This window comes from Scatophagus argus, chromosome 3, assembly GCF_020382885.2.
Source record: "Scatophagus argus isolate fScaArg1 chromosome 3, fScaArg1.pri, whole genome shotgun sequence".
Lineage (NCBI taxonomy): Eukaryota > Metazoa > Chordata > Actinopteri > Scatophagidae > Scatophagus > Scatophagus argus.
This window is the reverse complement of record NC_058495.1, coordinates 26,111,957-26,134,837: the sequence shown is the minus strand read 5'-3', so window position 1 is coordinate 26,134,837 and position 22,881 is coordinate 26,111,957. Positions and strand designations below refer to the sequence as shown.

The 22,881-nt window shown below is 44.2% G+C and overlaps 2 protein-coding genes across 3 annotated transcripts; one reads left to right on the top strand and one right to left on the bottom strand.

Moving 5' to 3' along the window:
* Positions 1-7,027: 7,027 nt before the first annotated feature.
* psmf1 (proteasome inhibitor subunit 1) lies at positions 7,028-13,243 on the bottom strand. The gene is made up of 7 exons (XM_046385048.1): positions 12,981-13,243; positions 12,113-12,265; positions 11,638-11,720; positions 10,702-10,899; positions 8,477-8,533; positions 7,867-8,028; positions 7,028-7,659 (listed from the first exon to the last, which is right to left on the bottom strand). Exons 1-7 carry the CDS (start codon positions 13,107-13,109, stop codon positions 7,608-7,610), a joined length of 834 nt encoding a protein of 277 aa, XP_046241004.1. The 5' UTR covers positions 13,110-13,243; the 3' UTR covers positions 7,028-7,607.
* A 1,077-nt stretch (positions 13,244-14,320) lies between these two features.
* On the top strand, positions 14,321-22,814 carry pigu (phosphatidylinositol glycan anchor biosynthesis, class U). Of its 2 annotated transcripts, none has more exons than XM_046385046.1 (12): positions 14,321-14,494; positions 15,677-15,741; positions 16,164-16,223; positions 16,549-16,611; positions 16,868-16,977; positions 17,128-17,228; positions 17,437-17,534; positions 17,662-17,816; positions 19,194-19,337; positions 19,430-19,554; positions 20,246-20,388; positions 20,502-22,814. In XM_046385046.1, the coding sequence occupies exons 1-12, from the start codon at positions 14,365-14,367 to the stop codon at positions 20,613-20,615; spliced, it is 1,308 nt and encodes a 435-aa protein (XP_046241002.1). In that variant the 5' UTR covers positions 14,321-14,364; the 3' UTR covers positions 20,616-22,814. The 2 variants fall into 2 exon arrangements, with proteins under 2 accessions (XP_046241002.1, XP_046241003.1); XM_046385047.1 differs by lacking the exon at positions 14,321-14,494 and adding an exon at positions 14,573-14,812.
* Positions 22,815-22,881: the final 67 nt, after the last annotated feature.

Here is a 22,881-nt window from a genome sequence, read left to right as displayed (position 1 = left end):
AACATTTGCCAGGAGTGTGAATAATTTCAGGCGTGACTGTATGTTTGTACTTATTAGATTTTAAGCTGATTTATACATTCAGAGTGATGTGTGACGAGCACCACGGTCAGATTTGCTTCAGTTTGTGCGTCACCAGCATGCAGCCGAAAGTCAAACCGTTTCTGTGATTCGAGCGTGATTGAGAGTCTTGTGTGTGGAAAAAGAAACAGAAATGTGAAGTGAGTGCGAGGGGGGATAAAAAACAGAGATGTGGGAGAGCCGATAGGATGCAGCAGAGAAGGCTGGGTGACGTGAGGTGATTCTTGAAGAGATGGAGAAGAAAGGCAGTGACTCTGCAGGAAGATAAATACTTTCATTCAGGTCTCCCAGAATAAAACAGACAAGAATAAACAACTCAGATGAAGGATTAAACCAGCGTGGAAAACAGCCGTCCAACGCTGGCTCTTTTGGAGAGGGATTAGGTCTGCGTCAGGTTGCAGGTCCTCATTAGTGGGGGAAACGGCACAGCAGCAGAAACACTACACCATAGAGGAAATGATTGTTGGTTCGCCTCGCACAGGTTGGACGCAGAGCTGGAAGGAAACCTCTCTGAAAGGTTTTTAGGTTGTGAAGGTTGAGTTTAGTGACGTTGACAGATGGATTGAATCAGATCAAGAGGAAGCAGACTGAAGGACTGTGGGTTCCTTTTGTGGAAAACGCCTAAATGTACTCTTAAATACAGGCCTGTGGTGTCCAGAGGTAGTGGTGTGAACACAAATGTGTCCGACTCGGTTAAGTCGGAGTTAGAAGGAGGGGGCCGGGTTTTGACCACAGACAATGGAAACCATAGACTTATCCTCTGTGACCCACAGGGTTCTGAAAGGCGTCTGCCTAACTTCCAGCTAATCTAAAAGTGGGCAAAAAGGTGATGCTGACACTTCTTAGTCTCTTTGTGCAATTAACAGAAAGTCATTTTATTTGCACCACAAACACATCTGAGTTCAGTGGCTCTAATTAGCTGAGGTGAAGCGTAGCAAACAGCTACTTTCCTTTCCCTAAGTTCTCCCAAGCTTTAATAATTTAAACAAGTCAGTTATATAAACATTCACTCCCCGTACAGTTTTTAGCGATCGAGCTCAAACCTGGTGATTTTGTTTATTTCTGCTGTACAGTTTGGCATTTTAACGTGCGGCCCTTACTGGGACTGACTCGCTGTTCGAGCCAGACCCGAGTGGCTATTCAAAGAACTGCAGTTTTTTGTTAGTTAGACCACAAAATTAAAGAGTTTGTTGACACCAAACATTTTCCCAACAGCGAACACCTGATTGAACGGATGAATGGACGTTTACTACATGTGAGTCTGAAAAGAGCAGGACTGTTTCTGTTCCCCTGCGACGTGTTCGAATGTCAACACGGAAGACGAGCTCCTTGGCCAAAGACACAGAAAAGAAAATCAATCTTTATTCCGTCGACAGCACAATGACTCTGTTACCATAGAAATAGTCTATTTATATCGAGGACTGTTGGTGGAGCGGTTCTCTTGTGTCATGGAAAGTCCTTGGGAGGACACAACAGAGGAGACAAAGTGATGAACTTCTGGTTGGGTCCCCGATGAGGGGAATATAAACCTGACAAACTGCTGTAGGAATACGTGACATATTTTTAGCAGAACTCAGCTGTAGGCAAGAACCAAAGGCTTAATTCACACCAGGACAAGGACAAAGTTTAGGACACTGAGGACAGAGCGTCACCACGCAGTTCAGTTCAAACTTGGATGGACAAGACGTATAAGATAAAACAGCAGCAGTTAATCATTTAATGTAAAGAGTCAGTTCATGTGTGGGATGCGTCTGCGTTGAAGGTGTGGCAGATTATCTGTTAGCAGCTGCTGTTCGACCGTGTGTCCTGTCTCGTGTGGTTTGAAATCCTCTGCTCTGACAGGACACGGCGTCTGCAGGCTGCTCGCGGTCCGAGAGGCGAACCCGTTACAGTCACGCCGATGGCGAGCGTCCTCTGCGTAAACATTCAGGGTCGGAGGTCAAAGGTTGCGTTCCGGCGGCTGCTTGTGATTCGGTGCTTTACTCAAGGACACCTCAGCAGTGTTTAGCAGGGTTTTGACCCCGAGCTCAGCCTCATTAATCATCAGGCTGCTGCAGAAGATGATCACAAAAGGTTGCGAGAGTGTGAGAATGTAAGCTCAAACACGCAGACGCTCACGCCGAACCGTCCTTCCTGTTCACGGGCTCGAGCTGGACGCTTCCCTTTCTGTACAGATGCTAATATGCACAAGTACAACACGCAGCAGTAGCATTTTACTCAGCGACTCAGTGAATGTACAAATTAATGCTGTGACACAGCAGGTGGCGCCATCGCAGCCGTGTCACGCAATTTATCACGACATCTGTGCATCGTCTGGTTCACGTGTGAAAGAGCTGGAAACGCTGCTGTCTTTTTTCATTATTTAGTCTTAAACAGGCATGTTTTTTAAAAAAAAACATGAAAAGTGGAGAAGTTTAACAATAATTGTGCTGTTTGAGGTCACATCCATGTGCTGGTGGTGCTGTAACACGTTTACCCTTCACGTGTAAAAACAAGATGAATGAAATGAAACCAGAATGAAATGATGCATATTAAAGTCTACAAAGCGTATGAAGAGATTTAGAAAATATTCTGTGGCCTGAGAGAGAGAAGCCGTTTGTCCGTTTGTGAATCAAAGATGTGAGTCTTTTGCAATGTGGCAATGAAAGTAAGATTTAGCACAGAAAACATGACGAAAAGGAGCTTAAAGGGACACGTCGCAATTTTAAAGTCTTTTTCTGTAAATGTTTACAGACTACAGGGTTGTTGTAAGGAAACTGATTTCCACTTGCATCTGCGGTTATTTAATCAAAGTGACACATCCCTTTAGTGAGGATCTCTAAGCTGCCACAAAGCAGACAGGGTTGCAGTATAACTCGGGTTTACTTTTGAAACACGTATATTCAGATATGTTTAACTATTTATTGTTCTGTTAATTAATTTAAGGAAAGCTCGAGCAGCCTTTTCCCATCTTTCTCTTCACATTTTGTGCTAAAATGCAAACGCCGAAGTACGAGTGAAAATCTGTCGAGAGTCACTTCACTTCTTAGTGGGTTTTTTGAAATGATTAAACTATCGCTCAGTTCAGAAGCCTTACAGGACTGTTATCAAAATGTGGAATTTACCTGAGCCATGTTTCAAACTTTTTGAAATTTACTTATGTGGCACAAGACAAAGAATCCAAACATTTGTGGTTTCTTAGGGGATCCGACATGAGGATGAAGTGGGTTCAGATCCTTGGCTGGCTGTTTGGTGTGTTTTGTGAGGAGCACAGCTACTCGTGTACAGCGCAGTGTGTTGTTAAAATCACATCAGGGGACAACAAGTGTTTGTCCCATTTGTGACGATTATTTGTGACCTTTCTTTCTTTTAAAAAATCCCACTCGTCTTCAAACATTCCTTTGAAAAACTAAAATCTAATTTGAAATGCATAAAGCTGAATGTAGAGAGTTTTAAATGTTCTGTAACTGAAATGAAGAAAGTTACTCTCACTCTAGAAATAGATGCAGTGCATACATACACATATATATGAATAATTTATGTCATCAGTGGGATGAACAGGCTCAGCTCCTGTCTCATAGCTTAGGAAACGCTGCTTTATGTGCTTCAGGAGGCCCGTGAATCTGCATGTGATTAGTGTGTGATGCTGTAAAGGTGCGATGCCTTCTTCCTGTACATACTGAGGAGCCGCGTAACGTATGAAACAATGATGCTGGTTTTTAGATATGATTTTTGTTAACGTGACCAATAAACTTTCTGTTTTGTTGTTGTTTGTAATCCCTGTGTGCTTTTTAAACTGTCACTGATCTTGATTGGACACGTCGTGGTCGCCCCGCCCTAAAGCACAATCTGAAGCATAACTTACAGAACGAACTTCATGCTGTGCTACAGAAGACTTGAAACCAGCAACTGAGACGGTAAACTCACCAGGAAGCGGTTTACTGAGGGCATAAATCATCTGAGAAGTCGGTTCATTTTCTCATAAGCTTACACTCAATCACACTTCTGTTTGAAACCAGTGGTGTTGCCCCCTGCTGGACATTAGAAAGTATGCAGGATTAAGGTGGTTGTCAGGCCCACAGCTCCAGTTATTATCCCGTCCATGATGTACATACGATGTACACACAGTATATACACATACACACAAAAATATGTACAAAATGTACAATATGAGTGTATTATTCCAGCAGCCGCCTTCAGAACCTCCTGTAGCTTCAGTCTGAAACACCTTCAGTGCCGAGTGACTATAAGAACCACATGATGACAGAAACGTTTCAGATTAGATGTCAGGCCCCCGTCTGATAAGATGTTGTCTCAGAGGCCCCCATCTTATTAAAAGTAAAGTTCTATTACAGAAAGTGCATGAAACTGGTGTCCAAAGCAGCCATAGATTCTGTCAGCGTAGCTCATGGCAGGAATTGCGGTGAAATTGTTCCACCAGACGCACAAGTTTACATGACGTAACATCATTGTTTCCATTGATGGTCCCTGGACGGATTCTTTTAAACTGACAGTCACTTCCTCTCATTATTTGCTGTCAGTCCTTTGGCAGATTTGGATTCGAAGCAGCTGCCTCCTTGTTGTTGTCTTTTTGTTTTTTCTTGTCCTCCTCCCACTGAGTCTTATCATAACTCTTTCATTCATTATTTCTCTTTCTGCTGTCTTCCTGTTCCTGGTGTTGCACTAATCCACAGTCAGGGTGACTCATGGCTGTCGCAGAATAATGTTTTCCCACAAGCGATAATGAGATCCTCACTTCACTTTCCACCCACATGTTTTTTAAGCTCCTATAGACACATAAGTGTGCTTCTGGCAGAACCTTTAATTAGGCTTTAACAGGAAACGTGTCAGGTGAATGTCACTGAGCTGTGACTTGATTTTCAGAGCATCATTTACATCCCAGATCACTGCCACCCACAGTCCCTCTGCATCTTCTAACTCTCATTTACCTCCCATGAAGTAGAGAAGTAGAAGTAGAGGACTGAGATTGTTTGAGTCGTCATATGAATTCAGAGATTCTTGTGTTTTACGGTGGCCTGAAGCGCAAAAAGATGTGATCGATAAAGAAACGAAAAAGTTCAGTGTCTGAGTCTGGATCAAGAGGCAGAGGAAGCTGTGAGCTGCCTGCCTGAAGAAACAAACCTCACAAACACAATCAAGAGTCAGAAACAGTTCAAGAAACCACAGCAAATTCACGTTCTCGTCTGCAGGTTTCAAAGGAAAAGCTGAACAAAAAAAATCACACCGTCTGAATTCTAATAAATAATCAAAGCATGTAGAAGAGAAGGAAGAGATCTTATGTGTTTGTTAAGTATGTGTCATATGTACACTATAAAAACAGAAGTACTGGGACACCCGACCATCACACCAACAGGGACTTCAGCCCAAAGGTGTTGGATGGGGTTGAGGTCAGGGCTCTGTGTGGGCCAGTCAAGTTCTTCCACACCAAACTCATCCAACCATGTCTTTATGGAGCTTTGCTTTGTGCACTGGGGCACAGTCATGCTGGAATAGAAAAGGGCCTTCAACAAACTGTTGCCACAAAGTTGGAAGCATAGCATTGTCCAAAATGTCTTGGTGTGCTGAAGCATTAAGATTTCCCTTCACTGGAAGTCAGGGGCCGAGAACAAACCCTGAGAAACAGCCCCATACCACACCTGAATGCAATAATGTAGAGGTGTGTCCTAATACTTTTGTCTATGTAGTGCTTGTCTACATTTTGTGTCTTCATTTCTGTCAGTATCTATTTATAACGTCTCCCTGAGGGTAAAAGTTTGAATTCGTTGCACAGTGGATGAGAAGACTCGTTAATTAACTGAACCTGTCAAACGTCAGCACGTGAGCCTCGTCGGTGCGAACAGCATTGAGCTCAAACAGCTGCTGGCTGCAGACTCTCAGCGTAGTTTAAGGGAAAAAACAGCTGATTCGCATTTCTGTTTTACATGTTTAAAGTTTCTCCAGCTCTAACCAGCGTCTGAGAGGAGGCAGCGCTGCGACCGGAGCACCGACTACCTGTGGTGTCGGCTGCTATATTTACCTCTCAGCACGCCGCGGGACACATAAAGAGAATTTGAAATGGCTGTTTGTCAGCTTCCTGCGGGGAAAATAACAGCTTGTTGAGCGGAAAGTAATGAGAAGAGACACATAAATTAAAAAGTTAGAAGGAAAGAGACAAACTGGTAATTTGGAAGAAGAGACTGAAACACTTAAACAGGTGGTCAAAGGGAATAAAACAAAAGACTGACTCACAGAATAAAGATCAAGCTCAGAGAGGAAGAAAGAAAGGAAGACAGAGGGAAACATTTATCTGAGAAAACACGAGGAAGGAGGGAAAGAGCAAAAATGACCTGAGAAGGAGAAAAGAGGAAACAGTGATTAAAGACAAGACGACGACTGAAATACAAGAAGCACAGAGAAAGAGAAGAAGAAGGCAGAAGGCAGAAACACGAGACGAGAAGAAAAGGGGACGAGGATGGAGGAGGAGGAGGAGGAGGAGGAGGAGACATCAGGAGACAGAAAGTGTGGGACGGGAACAAAGTGCAGGATGAGACCAGAAAGGTCGAGGAAAATCAAGATGGATGAGGAGGACGAAAACCAGGAGGGAGGAGAAAGAGAAGACAAGATGGAAGAGAAGGAACAAACCTAAAGGAGACGGGAAAGCAGGAAAGATGGAGAATAACGAAAAGAGAGAAGGAAGAGGAAACAGCATGTATGTTCACGCGTTTTCTGGAAGGACTTTGAGAGCAGCAGGACGTCTTGACTTTGAGAGGAGCTCATGAGCAGCTGTGACGTCAATGAGACACGACGGTCGCAAACTGAGCCAGTTTATTAGGTACGCCGAGTCAGCAGTCCTGCAGCGAACCCTTCAGTTTGTGGCCCCATTCAAAAACTCAACTCAACTCTGACGTTTCACCCACAAAACCTTCTGACAGTCGAAATCGTTTCCACACAGACGACGCAGAGCGACATGTAAGGTCTGACGTTTTTATTGGTTGTTTCAGAGTCGTGAATTATTTTATCAACCAGGTTCATGAGTCAACAAACGGTTGGCAACAATTTGTTAATGAATGAAGCAGAACCACAAGATGCAGTTTGATGGGGTGACGGCGTCTCCTCCTGCTGTCACGGAGGAAGCAGGCGAAGCAGCCGCTGACGCTGCCTGCAGGCCGTCAGGACGAGTCCACTTCAAAACAACAAAGCTTCAAAAGATTTTCAAAAACGACACGTCCTATGAGCTTACAATGAATCGGTCGGTAAACTCCTAAGGTGTTTTACTGCGAACTGAGCGGCTGATCTCAGCTCAGATCTGACGTGATGCGCTGATGTTTTACTCCGACAGTCCGCACGTTAGTTATGTGAAATGAACAGTTCAAAAACAAACCTTCTTTCTCAAACAACAGGAGAAAATAAAAAAAGGCAAAACTTTTATTTCACTAAACCAGATCGAACCCTCGGGGAGGTGCAGGCGGGCTCTTTCCTCCACCCTCCCATTGGCTGGAGGACGGGATGGAGCACACAGGAAGTAGGAAAGCAGGAAACGCCGCCGGGCACTACATGAACATGTCGTCATAGCCGGGCGGGGGCATGTGGTCGGGATCCGGCCTGAAAAACACAAACACATGGCACCGTGTCACTGTGCGGGTCCCCAGAGAGGCCAGGACCAGCAGGACACAACCGGGGTTTTCTTTCTCTTCAAGGACAACGAAAACTCTCTCGCTTTACTTGAGGACGCTGTTTTGAAAGATGTGAGGCTCTCCTTTAAGAGGACAGACAGATCGCTGTGTGCGCGTGTGCGTGCGAGCACCTCACCCTGGTCTGCGTCGTCCGATTGGTCCAAACGGGTCGAAGCGGGCCCCGGGGGGGACGGCTCCGGGAGGCAGAATGTCTGGTATGCCGCTGGATGGGTCGAAACCAGAGCGAGGATACCCCGACCTCAACGGGTCCACTATCATCCCGCCGCCGCCGCGAGACCTGAGGAGGGCGAGGAGAAGAGGTGAGGGAGGATATCTGATGTTATCGTTCCTGTCACTCACTTCGTCCTCTCTTTATTTCAGTTTATTGGAGGTTTTATCGTTTGGAGCGACGCTGATATTCACACTGAAAGGCAACAAAAAAGTTTGGTTTCACAGACATAAAATTAATGCTATTTTTTGACAAAAACCACAAAAACGGCGTATTGGAGGATAATAAAAAAGCTGATTACTGCTGAAACTAAAGACACACTCAGACGTTTGGTTTAGAGTCTGGACCAGCGCCGGTAATCCTGCCGTTCTGTTAGCGCGTGTGCTCGACTGTTCATCCCCAAAATCCCAGATTAGAACAGAAACACACACTGATGCTGCAGTTTACGTCTGAAAACGATTTCAGTATAAAACAAATCATCTGCAGGATTTAATCTGAGGGAGGGAGACCGACTCACCCGAAGGGATCCAGATCTGCTCCTCCTGCTGCGAACGGAGGGAGCAAGGGGTCGGGCCTGACACACACACACAAACACACACACATTAATGATGTTCACATGCAAACTCGAGCTCTGATAACATCACGAGCACTTTAAACAAGCTGAAAAAATGTCAAAATGTTATTCAATTGATGACTTAATGAACATAAAAATTGGTTTGACTTTGATTAATCATTTCAGCTGTTTATAAAGTAAAACTGCTCCTTCTACGACCATTTTAAAGCTGGTGAAGCTCAGCGTCTTCTCAACCAGTGAGCTCAGATGGGAACTCTGCAGTGTTGGAAATCATGCAGCTGATGTTTAAACTGAGCGTGACTGTGCTGCAGCTCGTGGGCTGAATGAAGGCTGACCACTTCAACACTGTCTGGTTCTCAGATGTGAGGATTTGCTGCTTTAATGTGGTAATAATCTCATATTGGAGTCGTTTTTCACTCTAACGTTTTATTAGCCGAGGAACGATGAATCATTGATGAGGACGATCGTTGCTTTGATTCGACTGGTGCTGTGAATCCTCCTGTCGTCTACAGGATCTCTGAGCCAGAATCCACACTGATGGCTAACGCTCGATGTGAGATCAGCATCACACATCACTGAGTCCACCCCTGATCCCACTTAGTTCTTCACAGGCGTCTTCGGCGCTCTCATGTGTCCGGCCTCGTCCTCCTCGTGTCTCTCCTGTCTGTTTCCAACACTTCATGTCCTGCAGCCCTGACTCTGTTTCTGCTAACTCATTCATCACTCCTTGTCTCTCTTTCACCTTCTCTCCTTATTTTCCCTCCCTTTACGTCTTCTGTCCCTCTCTCGGATGATTTTGCTTTGCTTTCTCCCCATCAGTCTCTGCTTTGATCTCGTCCTTATCTCCCTCCGTCCCCTCCGTCTCTCTGGGGACGAGGAGGAGATGGCAGCGAGGTCGATAAAGTGCTGACATCAGCTCACATCTCATCTGATCAGGTCACAGCTAAGAGGACGGGGGGAGGAGGAGGAGGGGAGAGAGGAGAGGGGAGGCAGATGTGTCCTGCAGCTCCCTGTCACGCACACACATGCACACACACAGGCACGCATACGCACGCACACACACACACACGCACACACTCACTCACTCACTCTGTCCTCATTCACTCTCTGCTGTTGTAGTGAAACAACAGCTCTTCTGTCTAGACTTTCTACAAGGTACAAACTCAGTGAGTGTGTGAGTGTGTGTGTGTGTGTGTGTGTGTGTGTGTGTGAGTGTGTGTGTGAGTGTGTGTGTGTGTTAGACACAGCCAAAGCCTGTTTTAAAGTCAAGTCGTTCACATGTTTGCAGTGTTCTCGTCAGGTCGGCCTCAGACCACATGATGTTGGATGACAGCAGATCATTTTGTATTGATGTCTTGCGTCCTGATCACAGCGAGTCAGGGTGGATGACACCTGACGTGAAGCCTCACAACGCATGACCAATGTCACATGGTGCTCCAAGTGTCGACCAATAGGAGCACCCGGGTCTCCAGCCGTAAGCTGAATGATGTTACTGGTCAGTGCGGCTGGTGTGTCCGTTCACAGCCGAGCAAACGTCGATCTGATGAAGACGCTTTCCAGTTCAGCTGGTTAACGTGCTGATTCAGACTTGAAGACGTTAATCTTCTTTATCAACCAATCAGCAGTCAAGTCTACACTTTTCAGAGGACTGAACTTTTTTAATCACTGGATTCATTATAATTTAATAACACGGGGAAGATGAGAAGCGGGAGATGGATGAGATTTCACCCTGATGCTGTAATTAAATCTTTGATACTGCTCAGAAACGTAATGAAGTCTATTTAATCTATGCCAGCAGATTTAAAGGCTCTAAAACAGTTAACACCACCCCCACCGGGGCTCTGCACCACCCGAGCCTCTGCTGTCGCCTCCTGGAGGACAGAGCAAACAGGATCCAGGTGTTGGGTTGTACTGATGCCTGGTTCAATTCAATCCATTTCAAATGATTTATGTAGGGCCAATTCACAAGAAAAGTTATCTCATGACACTCTGCATGAATCACATTAGCTGCTTCGGAGGAAGTCAGCCAGAAGAAAATGCCTAAATCCAGACTTTCCTTCTTTAGTTCCATATTTCTTCATTTTGTCTCTTATCCAACCAGAAACCTGCAACTGGACAACAAAACTAAAGGCTTTTGTAAGATAAATAAATAAAACGTCATCTCCTACCAGCGCGGCTGCGTCCCCTGGCGAGGATCTCTGCTCGGGATGCGGAGGGGGTCGCTGTCCTCTCCACGCCGTCTCCGCTCCTCCTCCTCCTCCTCCCGCCGAGTCTTCGTCTCAGCCTTCTGTGAAGACGGTCTGTCCTGGGAGGGCAGCAGCTGAGTCCTCACCTTCTCTGACAAACCGTCCGCGTCCTTGAACACACTGCAAAAACATCGCTTGCTTTTAACATGTCAAAATAATGTTGACCAAGGCTCTTCTTCTGTCTTTGTGCAGTCACATGTATGACATCCTGTACTTTCTGATTGTTGGTAATGGAGCATCCTGTTATGGAAAACAGGTAGAACCAATAATATAATAAAAATATGACCAACAAGAAGGAACTACGTCACTGCTTTTGCAGGATTTTAAATCAAAGCACTGGAGAGATTTAAACTTTTCAAAGTTATTAAAACTGATCCTGAAGGGAAGATAAACGTCAAATTGAATTTCACACCAACATTTAACTAAAAGATAAAAGTGTCAACCACATGGTTGCACTAGAAGAAATGTCAGAGGATCACCAAAGTGAGGAGGATTCATTAATATCTTCACAAAACATTTTTTATGCCAGCTCATCCAATAATTGTTGGCATAGTTCGGCGTGAAAAAGGTCATCCGTCTAATCAAACACTGTCATCACTAAAGCTGTGCTGCTATCGCGGCTAAAACTCTGGCAGGCAGCCAACAGAATAATTTCAAAGCTGCGAAGATCATCAGATTCCTGGTGCCTAAAACAGTCTCGATGCTGATCGTAAGGAAGTTTTATTGTTAGCTAAACTGGGTGATTTTATGCAAATGTACGATTGGTCTCAGCTCTTCACCACCAGTGAACAAATGCTGCTATTTCTCATAAAATGAGGCATCAAACGCTTTATGAAAAAACAAAGAAACGAAACAAACCTGTCAAATGTGTGCAGCTGGTCAGCATTCACGTGATCGCTGATGTTCACCGTCAAGTCGGACACCTGCTGCGTGCTGGAGTTCTTCACGCACAAACACACACCGAGCACACACGTTAAAAAGATCCACACCTGTTATGCATGTGTGACTCAAAATAAAATGCTTTAAATGTGAGCTACACATTAACCCCTGAAGTGTGACTGCACCACTACAGGCCAGTGGTGAACTGATCAGATGGTAACCTGTCTGAAAGTCTTGCTTTGTGCTGACCTCCAGTGGTCAGTGCAAGCTCTCAGCCTGCTGCAGTCATAAGACAGTGTCCTCTCGACACTGTGACGTTGCTGCTGGGTTCAGTCAGATGTGCAACAGGGATGAAACTTTTAGCCAAAGATCTAAAACACTCACATACAATCTATTGGACTCTCTAGTATCATCTAATCACAAGCAGACCCAACTGGTGTTTGCTGATGCCCACCATCAGGTTGAAGATCAAGGTGGAGTCGACGACGATGGCTTTGAGCAGCAGCTGGGTGTCACTGTCTTTGGCTTTGTATCGCAGACTGTACAGCTCCTTGCTGCTGCTCCAGTCAGCAGGCAGCAGCTCAGACTTCCTGTCAGTGCTGCGAGGCTGGAGGCACAGACACACGAAGACAGAAGGCAAACAGAGAGTTCATAACAACAACGTCTGAACAAACTCATCCCAATGTGTCTACGACAAAGCCAGTGTCGTGTTTTACTATGACTGGTCCCCAGAGGCAGCTAGCTAACGATGACATGACAGTTTTTAGAGCTCGTCACAGTTTTTCACAACAGCTGTGGGCTGGCTCTGCATCGTTCGCGACAGCTCCAAGAAACAACGCTAAACTATGTTTCCCATAGCATTAGAGTTAGCTAAATGCCGTATAATGCCCCATTAGGAAGCTAACGCTAATCTAAACTGAGCAGGTTAGCTCATACAGAATTCCATTGAAAAACCGACCGTCTGAAATTCTTCCTGCAGAGCACAGGTTAGTGAGCTCGGTGAAAAACAGACATAATCTTAACCTTAACAGTTAACAGTCATTCTTTAATTCGGCACGACTCAAATTCACAAAGGAGCAAATATTAAGCTGAAAATCAAGTTCAGTGTCTGCTAATCATGTGACCCTATGGTTTCTACGACACGGCGAGCATTGCAAACCGTTTGCCAAAGCTGTTAAAATGAATTCATAACTAACGACTGATGACTGAGAATCGAGGTAGCGATAAACTGCTGGGTTTTCTATGGAGTTTGGTGAGACGATGTATCTTCAAGACAATGCATCGGTTGTTTTAGCTAGTGAATGCTAGCTAACGTAACTTACCTCGTCTCCAGAACCGACACACCTGTATCCACTCTTTATCATGTCCCAGTGAACGAAACACACAACTGCGTCCTGTGGACACCTAATACTGTCAGCGAAGCAGGTATACAACACCTCTAACCCCGCCATGATTCTGTTATCCAACAGCTATAACCACATCAAGTCAGTTTCGAGTCGAGAAATGAAAACGAAAGTCTAGAAGCGGCGTCGCGGCGGCAGGTGTCCGGCAACAGTACACGCTTCCTGTCCGTGCCTTTCAATGTAAAAGCACCAATGAAAAGTTAAAGTTTTGACAAACTGTGCTGACAAACAACACGCGAAAAATGTAAAAGCTAAGAAACACTGACCTTTGAACGGTCATACAAACCAAAATAATGTAAAAAAGATTAAGCTTAATTTTTGATTTAGATATTTTTCAAAATCATTCCTCTTTAAAGCTGTACAGTCTTCTTAGACGTCATACAGTATTAATCATAACACAGTAACCACAGCAGTAAGAATTATAATAATGAGCATTAAAGCTTTTCTTGATCATAGGAATACAAGTAAATCTTAAGGAAGGATTTTCTAGCGCTTTCAACCTTTTAAACCATTTAAAGAAGCCTTTAGTTGAGAATTGCTCTTTGGTCAAACAATAAAACTGTTACATTATACTAGAAGTAGTAGAAGTGGTGATACAACAGCAGGGCTAATGGTGTTGAATTATGCTTTTACTGGAAGTCCATCTAGGTTTCATAATGACTTATTTTTTCTTTTTTGTAACAATAAAGTTTTCAGAAAGGCCAGAGGAAAAAACAGGTGATGCTTTTGTTGATTATTCTGAATAATTCCTCATGATGTTTTTACATTACTTTGACTTACAAATCTGCCAATAGGTAAAAACAGTTCAGTACCTGAGTGAATTTTGTTTTCCTCAGCGGAAAACCCGTGGTGCACCGTGTCTAACTTTACAGACCACTGTCAGTTGTGTTTTGATCCAACACATGAAGAGTCCCGTAGTGAAAACGTGCTCTGAATTTGTTGTTCCGCTTTGTAAAAACATATTCCCTAATGACTTATTGATAAAGATAAAATTACTGTTTCTGTCTACTGACTGTACGAGAATGTTTCAAATGTAGCACGAGTCATCTCCTAACGATAAACAGTTAAGAGATGAATCATTAGAGTCTATCGGCTAATGTAAAAAGGAAAAGATCAATTATCGTTGTACAAGCAATAATATAATGTCATTGTAGCCATTCATGAATAAAATAATCTTCGCTTTGATTAAAATGTTAATACAACTACTGCTACTACCACCAATAACAATGTTTTCTTGATAACAAAGGACTCCACTTCCCATCGTGCACCTCGCAGGGAGGGCAGAGAGGGCTTCCTTGTCAAGATGGCGGCTCCCTTAACACTACTTTTAATTTTAGCCGTTACGATCCGTGCTGCTCTCTACAGATCCAGTTTAGCGGACTTAATTGCAGAGCGAGTGGAGGTGGTGTCTCCGCTGACCTCCTGGAAAAGAGGTAAGCGGGGGGTTGGCAGCTTTTTGGGGCGTAATTTGAATCCCTCCGCCGCTCCGGGTGCTTGTTACCCGATAACTGAGCCGAGTCGGTAACGTCGCTGCGGTTTAGCTACAAAAATCTGGCTTTGCAGTTCCCTTTTAGAAAGCTCCGTCGAGGGCAGTATAGCAGCGCGGTTCTGGTTTCTGTGTGTAAAGGTTTACATTAGTTTTGACTGATATTTCTGTTTTTAATGGAGCTTCCTCGTCATCATGTTTAGCGCCTCTGGATCAAAGATGCTGAGCAGAGCAGAGAGCACCTGTCTAATGGCTACAACTGGAGGTCGATACTGAGTGCCCTCCTCAAATACTAAAGTGCTAATACACGGTTTACACGGTCCCTTTTTTAATACAACTTTAATGAAACATTTTACTGTGATTGGGTCGTCTAATAGCTCTCAGTAGTAACTCGTTTCTTACATGCTGCAACCATTTTCATTTTTGTCTCAATCAAATGTTACTTATTCCACAGAGGTGTTTATTGTTTCTCCTTTATTCTCCACTGGTTCAAGATATACACTGAGAAGAAGACAAATACAAATTTGGAAATCAAAATTCACCCCCACTAGTCGTCTTTCTGCACTCCAATGCAGAATCAAATACTGCAATATTGTTTACCTGGTACTCAGTGTTGTGACAGTATTTTAGGGGTGACAGCTGGTGCTTTCATAAAATGTGAACACAGTGAGATTTTAGATAAATAATCATCAGAATTGTGGATTTAAATCAACTAAGAGGGGAAAGACAGATATCAGACCTGCTAAAACAGTCTTGGAAGTGAAGAAAATTACATCACCGTATTGCAATGCAGCCTCTAAATCCAGGAAGAGGCAACACGTATGCCATGTCACGCTGTAATGTTGTCCCAAATCTAATCTGATATCTCATCACAGTGTTGATTTTATTGATAACGTGAAGTGCAGACGCGGCTGCTGAAAGGACTGACTGTCTGCTCCACACACCAAACATGAGACAGCTGGTGTGTGAATTACATGGAAACACCACAGTCCTTCATGAATTGTTCATTAGGCGGTTGGAGCAGGAAGTTGCATCATTAAGACTTGGGCCGATTGCATTAAGAGAAGGGAAACGACATGCCAGAGCTGCTTCTCTGTGATGACGAGTTTGTTTGTTTGTTTGTTTGCAGTTGTTGAAGGTTTGGCTCTGCTTGACTTGGGAGTCTCGCCGTACTCTGGAGACGTTTTCCATGAGGTGAGAGATGCACACAAACACAAGCTCGTGATTTTAATTTCCTTAGTAACATCTATTCAAATGGCGTCCTCCCTGTCCAAACTGCACAGTCCACACGAGAGAAGACAGGAAATTCTGATTAGCTCATGAGTCCGAGTGAGTCCGTTATTGCCTTGTGCTTGAGAAGGTTAATTAGCAGCAGCAAGTGCTTTTCTTTTTGCCCCGAGTTTCGTCTGTCAGGCTGGCCTGCCTGGTCGAGGGTGTTGGCACTGAGGAGGACTTGTGTCTGTGAACACCGTGAGAAGCAGGTGGCAGCACAGCTTCAGCTGGCTGCTTGTCAGTCCAACTCAGAGGAAGTGACCTCACGTCAGAGGGAGGACAATATCAGCACAAGCTGTTTTGGTGTGTCTTTGTGCTCTGATGTCTTTTTCTTGTCTCCTCAGACTCCTCTCATCATTTACCTCTTTCACTTTCTGGTGGACTATGCAGAGATAACGTTTATGGTGAGTTGGAAGACGAGAAGCATCTTTTTGGTTTTTACAGGCTCTTTCATGAAGTGATGTCTTTGTCTGAACATTTCCTGCACAGTATGAATACCAGCAGACATATCTCCCTTGAGCATTTGAAGTATTTGAGTAAAAAAACAAAACAGAATGAGATGCTAATGGTTTGGGTTTTCTCTGCTGAATACACGGGAGGATTTTGTGTAATGCGAGCCTTGATGGGGGAGCTCAGCAGTTTGCATGACACTTTGATTTCAGCTGCTTCCAGCGGTTTGAGTGTGTTTTTAATGTCAGCTGCTCCCTCTGTGTCGTTCTGTCTCTGTAGTTAGCAGATGTGATCACCGCTGTGGCTCTCTACATGACAGTGAAGGACTACAACAAACAAGTGGTAAGAAAAACGCAAACGTCTTCAGATGTACAGCAGATGCACAAAAATGTTTGGGAATTAAAGGGAAAGCCGCATCATTAAAGCTGCACCATCATATTGATATGACGGCTGCACGGCTGAGTTATGATCAGTTTGGTTTTGACAGATGAGACGTGACTTGTTGGAAAATGAAACCGAAATGTTGCCACTCAGTGTGTAATTTGGTGTTTTGCGTGGTGACTTTGGTGTCGGTGACATGTTTGATGTTCTGTTTCAGCTCAGAAAGCAGAAATATGCCCTGGAGGCGGACCGCTACCCCCTCGACTGTCTGGAGCTCATCAGAAGCCCTAAAGAAATGTACTACATCCCTCTGAAAGTCGCCATGTTGTGAGTACCGCTCAAACCAGGCGTGTTTCCCTGCAGCTGATGATCAGATTGTGTCTGCTGAGGTGGCCTCTGAGTCACATCAGCTCATCCTGGTGCCGTCAGGCTGCTCTTTGAGTATTCATGTAGTTCTGTCATCGTCTTCTGTCACAGCTACCTGTTGAACCCGTTCACCATCCTGTCCTGCGTCGCCAAGTCAACCTGCGGTTTGAACAACTCCGTCATCGCCCTCTTCATCCTCTGCACCATTAAGGGTAACGATTCATTTTTGTGAATGCCTCCGCATGTTTGGATCATAACTTGCGTCTCCACCTGAGTGGGACGTCTGACTGTCTCGTTTCTGTTATTTTTATAATCAGGAATAGAAATAAAAAAATGATCGTTTAATTAGAAATGCTTTAACTGCGACACAAAGCTGAGGTGATTATTGGATTTGAGTCATTCTGTGTGTGTGTGCTGCAGGAAATGTGTTGCTGAGTGCCATATTTCTGACCTTGGCCACATATCAGTCCATCTACCCCATCACTCTGTGTGCTCCTGCGCTGCTCTACCTGATGCAGGTATGTTTGTGTGTGAATACTGTGTGTTAGTACTGCTGGTCTCTTCTCTTCTGCCTCTTTAAACATGTGAACACAACATGCCGGGTTTAGACCAATCAAAAGCCTTTTCGTGTTTCCGCCCCCGCAGCGTCAGTACATCCCGGTGAACTTCCGACGGGTCAGCTTCTGGTGGTTCGTCGCGCAGTACGCCTTCATGTACCTGGGCAGCCTGTTCGTCCTCGTCTGTCTGTCCTTCTTCCTGCTCGGCTCGTGGGACTACCTGCCCTCCGTCTACGGCTTCATGTGAGTGATGAACTCAAAGCAGGTACCCTGTGAACAAACACGCGCCGACTCAGCAGATGTGATACACACACCTGGCAGTTGTTTCACTGTGCTCCAGTGATGTAAAGGTGGTGGAGAAGCAGCATCAGTGGTTTTGTTTTTCTGGACCAGCTGGCCGATGAAATGATCTCCACAGAGATCAGAAGAAAAGGTTTATGTCAATAACAGTGAGAGGTGTTGGACATTTTTCCTTCATGTTGATGGATCGAACAGCCTATCAAAACAAGAGGCAGAGGCTGCTCTCTGATTGGCTGCCCGTCTCCTGCTTTGCACAGGGGGCGGAGCTGAACTCAGCAGAGAAGATCAGAATCAGAATCAGAATTCCTTTATTAATCCCTGGAGGGAAATTCTTGTTTCTACAGACAATTGCACATGCAGTATTCCCGACCAAGAAAGGAGAAAAGTGCAGAGTATATAAATAGGATAAACAAAAACTAAAATCTCAAGTACAGTAGTATTTACAAAAACTGTATTCAAAAAATTTTTTAAGAAAATTTAAAAATACAGGTATGTACAATGTGTAAAAGTAGCCAATATGTACATTGTATAAACAGTGAGTGTGTCCGTCACAGTGCTGAGTTTAACAGTTTGATGGCGACAGGCAGGAATGATTTCCTGTGTCGCTCTGTGGTGCATCGTGGCAGTATGAGTCTGTTGCTGAACGAGCTCCTGTAGCCGATCAGCACATTGTGGAGAGGGTGAGAGGGAAAGTCCAGTATAGTTCTTATTTTGGACAACATCCTCCTCTCAGACACCACTGTCAGAGAGTCCAGTTCCTCTCCCACAACATGGCTGGCCTTCTTGATGATTCTGTTGAGTCTGTTAGTGTCCCTCACCCTCAGGCAGCTGCCCCAGCAGGCAACGGCATATGTGATGGCACTGGACACCACCGACTCGTAGAACATCCTCAGCATCGTCCTGCAGATGTTGAAGGACCTCAGCCGCCTCAGAAAGTAGAGGCGGCTCTGGCCCTTTCTGTAGACCATGTCCACGTTCTTGCACCAGTCCAGTTTGTGGTCTAAGTACACCCCCAGGTATTTGTTGAGATTAAACAGACTTTAGGAGATGATCGAGTCAGTTTTATTTGTATATGTTGATTATCCATAAGTACAACAAAATGGAGAGAGGAGGTGAGGAAATGAATCAAGGATGTACAAACTGAGAAACGAGAAGCAGATTATATTTAGTGATAAACATCCATATCGATCAGTCTGGAAGAAACGATCCTGATCGTTCTTCTTTCCTCGTCATCCAGCCCTGAAGTCTGTCATTCCCACCAAAGGGTTCACATTCTGAGATCTGATCACAGTGCCTGGTGGTTGTTTTCCCTCCCTGCAGACTCTCGGTACCAGACCTGACCCCAAACATCGGCCTCTTCTGGTACTTCTTCGCTGAGATGTTTGAACACTTCCGCCTCTTCTTCCTCTGCGTTTTCCAGATCAACGTCTTCTTCTACACCATCCCTCTGTCCATCAAACTCAAGTAAGGCCTCTGCTCGACTCGCACCCCAAGTCAACGCTGTTCAGACAGGCTACACTGTCTCAAAAATGTGTGTGTGTGTGTGTGTGTTACAGGGAGCATCCAGTGTTTCTGATCTTCATGCAGTTGGCTGTGATCTCCATCTTTAAGTCTTACCCCACTGTGGGAGACATCGCTCTCTACATGGCCTTCCTTCCTGTCTGGAGTCACCTGCACAGATGTGAGTGTACAAAAACACACAGAGGATGTTTTTGAGCTGATCCAAAACTTATACTCTAACAATAACAACACTAGTTTTATAATCTCAGAACATTAGTTTTCAGTGTTGGAGAAGCTGAAGTTATGACGTGCTGGTGGCTGTAGATGGAACGACGGTGCATCATCAGTCGTGTTTCCATCAGCAGACACATCAGGAGGGTAGAAGAAGTTGTTTCCGCTGTTGACATGTTCCCACATATCCCCCCAAGATTCCTGAAGGCCTCCTCCCGGTTTTGTTTCCCATTTGTTTCTAATTTGTCTGCTGTTCATGACAGCTCTGCATAGTCGAGTTTGTTTGCTCCAAACTCACCAGTTTTCACTTCAGTTTCTTTGTGAGAGTTCAAAAGTTTGCCTCAAATTCGCCTGAGAATCAGCTGCAAAGTGAAGTCACTGAAATTCATCTTCACAGAAATGTGAGTGTGTCCATCCGGCAGACGTTGAGATATTTCAGTCGACCCACAGAGCGACTCTGAACCCCCTCAAGCACACGTTTCATCTCTGTGAATCAGTGAAACAATTGAGCAGTAAAACACTACAAAACTACAAAGTCAGACCTTCAGACTGCACGTGCTGCACTGATTTAATTTCCCAGAATATTGTGTTAGCAGTGGAGCAGTTAAACAGCCTCTGTCCTGGTGTGTCTTCCTGTTCAGTCTTGAGGAACATCTTCCTGGTGTCCTGCGTCCTGCTGGCCTGTTCCGCTCTGTTCCCGGTTCTCTGGCACCTCTGGATCTACGCCGGCAGCGCCAACTCAAACTTCTACTACGCCATAACGCTGCTGTTCAACGTGGCACAGGTAGGACGGACTGGGCGGGAGACGGGACTTTGTTTTTCACTGTCGAGACATTTTAATGTGTTACAGTGTGCAAAAAACACCAAAAGGTAAAGCTAATATGTCTCTCCCCTCAGATTCTGCTGGTGTCAGATTATTTCTACGCTTTCTTGAGGAGGGAACACCACCTCAGCTATGGACTGTATCTGAAGAGGAAAGACGGCTCCGAGGCCACACTAGTTCTTAAATAAAACACACACACTCACACACACACACACACACTCACCACCAGGCTGGCAGCCTCCACCGGGAAAGGAAGAAGATACTGGAGGTGTCACTTGTCCTCTCTGGGAACAAACACAAACTGAGGAGGACAGAAGCCGTTCAGAGCCATCCTGGTCTTCAGACAGGACATCAGATAAAGTGCATCAGGTACAAAGTCTCAACATACTACATGACAGACAGGTGTGCTGATGGGATGTCAAAACCTCCACCTCCTGCTGTGCGAAACAAACGGACAACAAAGAAACATCTTCATCCTCTTTTCGCTTTTCCTCCTCTCGAACGGTCTTATTTTGAAGCCTCACTTTACCTGGAACTTGTGCCTGTTAGTGTGGAATTTATTTTGAAGCCTTCCTCCCCCCGACAGCCACTTCAGAAGAATTGGATTTCATTTTATTTTTTCTGGAATGGAATTTTGAAGGTTTTTTTCTCTTCAAACATAAAACCATGAGAAAAACTGTGGGAACCTTCCACTTATTTAATAATTCCTGGTGATTTGTGTTGTTTCATGTTTAGCTGATTACATTTGAGTTATTTTTTTTTTGGTGACAGGAAAAGGAAAATTATTTTGAAGGGCTTGCCCGGTTCCATTTCTCTCTGTGTCCTCTCTGTGTTCTCATTGCTTTTGCACTGTTTTTCATCCTGTTTTCACACTGTCTGCTCTTAAATGAACAAGTCAGCAGCGTTTGCATCTCAAATGAAAACCAGTGCTAACCTCACTGTGTTCTGTAAAACCTTAATGTGTGGTAACATTCCAACACTGATCACTAAACCCCTGACACCATAACCACCTGAGCGAGGCAACGGTGAATGTGCCTAAACAACTGAAGTGCTTCAATCCAGGATCTGTGTGTCAAAATCGCAAGCTTCAGTATTTTTATTCCCCACTTTTCCAATCAAAGTTTGGGTCACTAACAGCTAAAGTTTCATATTTTTCTGCTTCTGCATGCATTATTGAAGTCAATATAACAATATTATTGTTAAATCCAGATTTAACATCTATAAAATATCATTTCCTGTATGTGCATCTGCCAAAACTCTCCTGTAAAGGTTTAGTTCAACATTTTGGAAACGACTTTTGATTTCTTGCTGAGAGTTATGCGAGAAGATCGCTATCACTCTCATGTCTGTACAGCCAGCAGACTGTTAGCTTAGCTTAGCGAGTGGATTCTCTGCTGATTGGCTGTTGCCAGTCCCAGCCAGGAAATCCAACACATTAATCATTAGCAAGATAAATCTTGCTAATTGGTGAATCTAAAAGGTGCTTTCTTTGGACCACAGCCAGGCTAGCTGTTTCCCTCTGTTTTCAGTCTTTATGCTAAGCTAAGCTAACCAGCATAGCTTTTCCAAAATGTCAGACTTCTTTAATTTTAGGATGTAAATTTGTTTTTGTTCACCTCTAACATGACACAAATGCAAGTGTGAATTTCCAAGTTGTTCTGACTTGAGGTTGCGTTCATGTGAATCTTCTCAGTCAGGAACTCATTTTACAGATTGTTCGAAGGCCATGTGAATGCACCAGTTAATGTTTTCTTGTCTTTCCATTTGATTTTCTTTCTCCTTAATCTGGAAACCAAGACTGCATGAAGAATTTCTGCAGTAAAAGCTACTGACACACACCGACTTATAAAGCTTTCACAAAGGATTTAATTCACCCCCTTAAATTTAAGCCTTAATGAGCCTTAGAAGTGTTGGGACACGGACACTGATTTTTTTTAACATGAATGTTAATAATTGGTTTCTCTTGGCTTCTCTGTGACAATAATGACAACATATTTCACACACAAAAGAGTTTCAACATCAGCGTCTAAATATGTTGGAAAGAATAACGACTTGACTTACTGTCCAGTACAGTCGGTACAGATGTTTCCTACTCATAAACTACTCATCAAGCAGAAGGTCGACAGTCCCCATTGTGATACAGAAATTTGTGATATTTATTTATGTGCCGCACTGAAAACTTTGAGAGATTTACTTTGTTTTCTTCGTTTTTATTTGAGAAAAAGTGGGAGCTCTTGTATTCATTTGATACTGTATAAATGAATGTTGTTTTTGTTTTATTTTGTCAAAGCTATTAAAATGCAGGGTTTGAAGGGGCAAACGTTATATTTGACGAATGAGGGAACGTGTTATCAATAATGATCATTAAACCTGAGGTGTTGGTTTCACCATGTGTGTTTCTGACAGTCGACACTGATGTAAAAGCAGCCACATTTCATACCACTATAAATATTT

What these genes read in the sequence shown, in the direction of transcription:
- psmf1 (XM_046385048.1), bottom strand. Translation starts at nt 13,109, where the DNA reads ATGGCGGGGTTAGAGGTGTTGTATACCTGCTTCGCTGACAGTATTAGG. An exon ending in CCTTGATCTTCAACCTGATG is followed by an intron (nt 11,721 to 12,112) that starts GTGGGCATCAGC and finishes TTGTGCGTGAAG; the next exon opens with AACTCCAGCACGCAGCAGGT. An exon ending in GCAGATCTGGATCCCTTCGG is followed by an intron (nt 8,029 to 8,476) that starts GTGAGTCGGTCT and finishes CGCCCTCCTCAG; the next exon opens with GTCTCGCGGCGGCGGCGGGA.
- pigu (XM_046385046.1), top strand. Translation starts at nt 14,365, where the DNA reads ATGGCGGCTCCCTTAACACTACTTTTAATTTTAGCCGTTACGATCCGT. An exon ending in CCTCTGAAAGTCGCCATGTT is followed by an intron (nt 16,978 to 17,127) that starts GTGAGTACCGCT and finishes CTTCTGTCACAG; the next exon opens with CTACCTGTTGAACCCGTTCA. An exon ending in CCTCTGTCCATCAAACTCAA is followed by an intron (nt 19,338 to 19,429) that starts GTAAGGCCTCTG and finishes TGTGTGTTACAG; the next exon opens with GGAGCATCCAGTGTTTCTGA.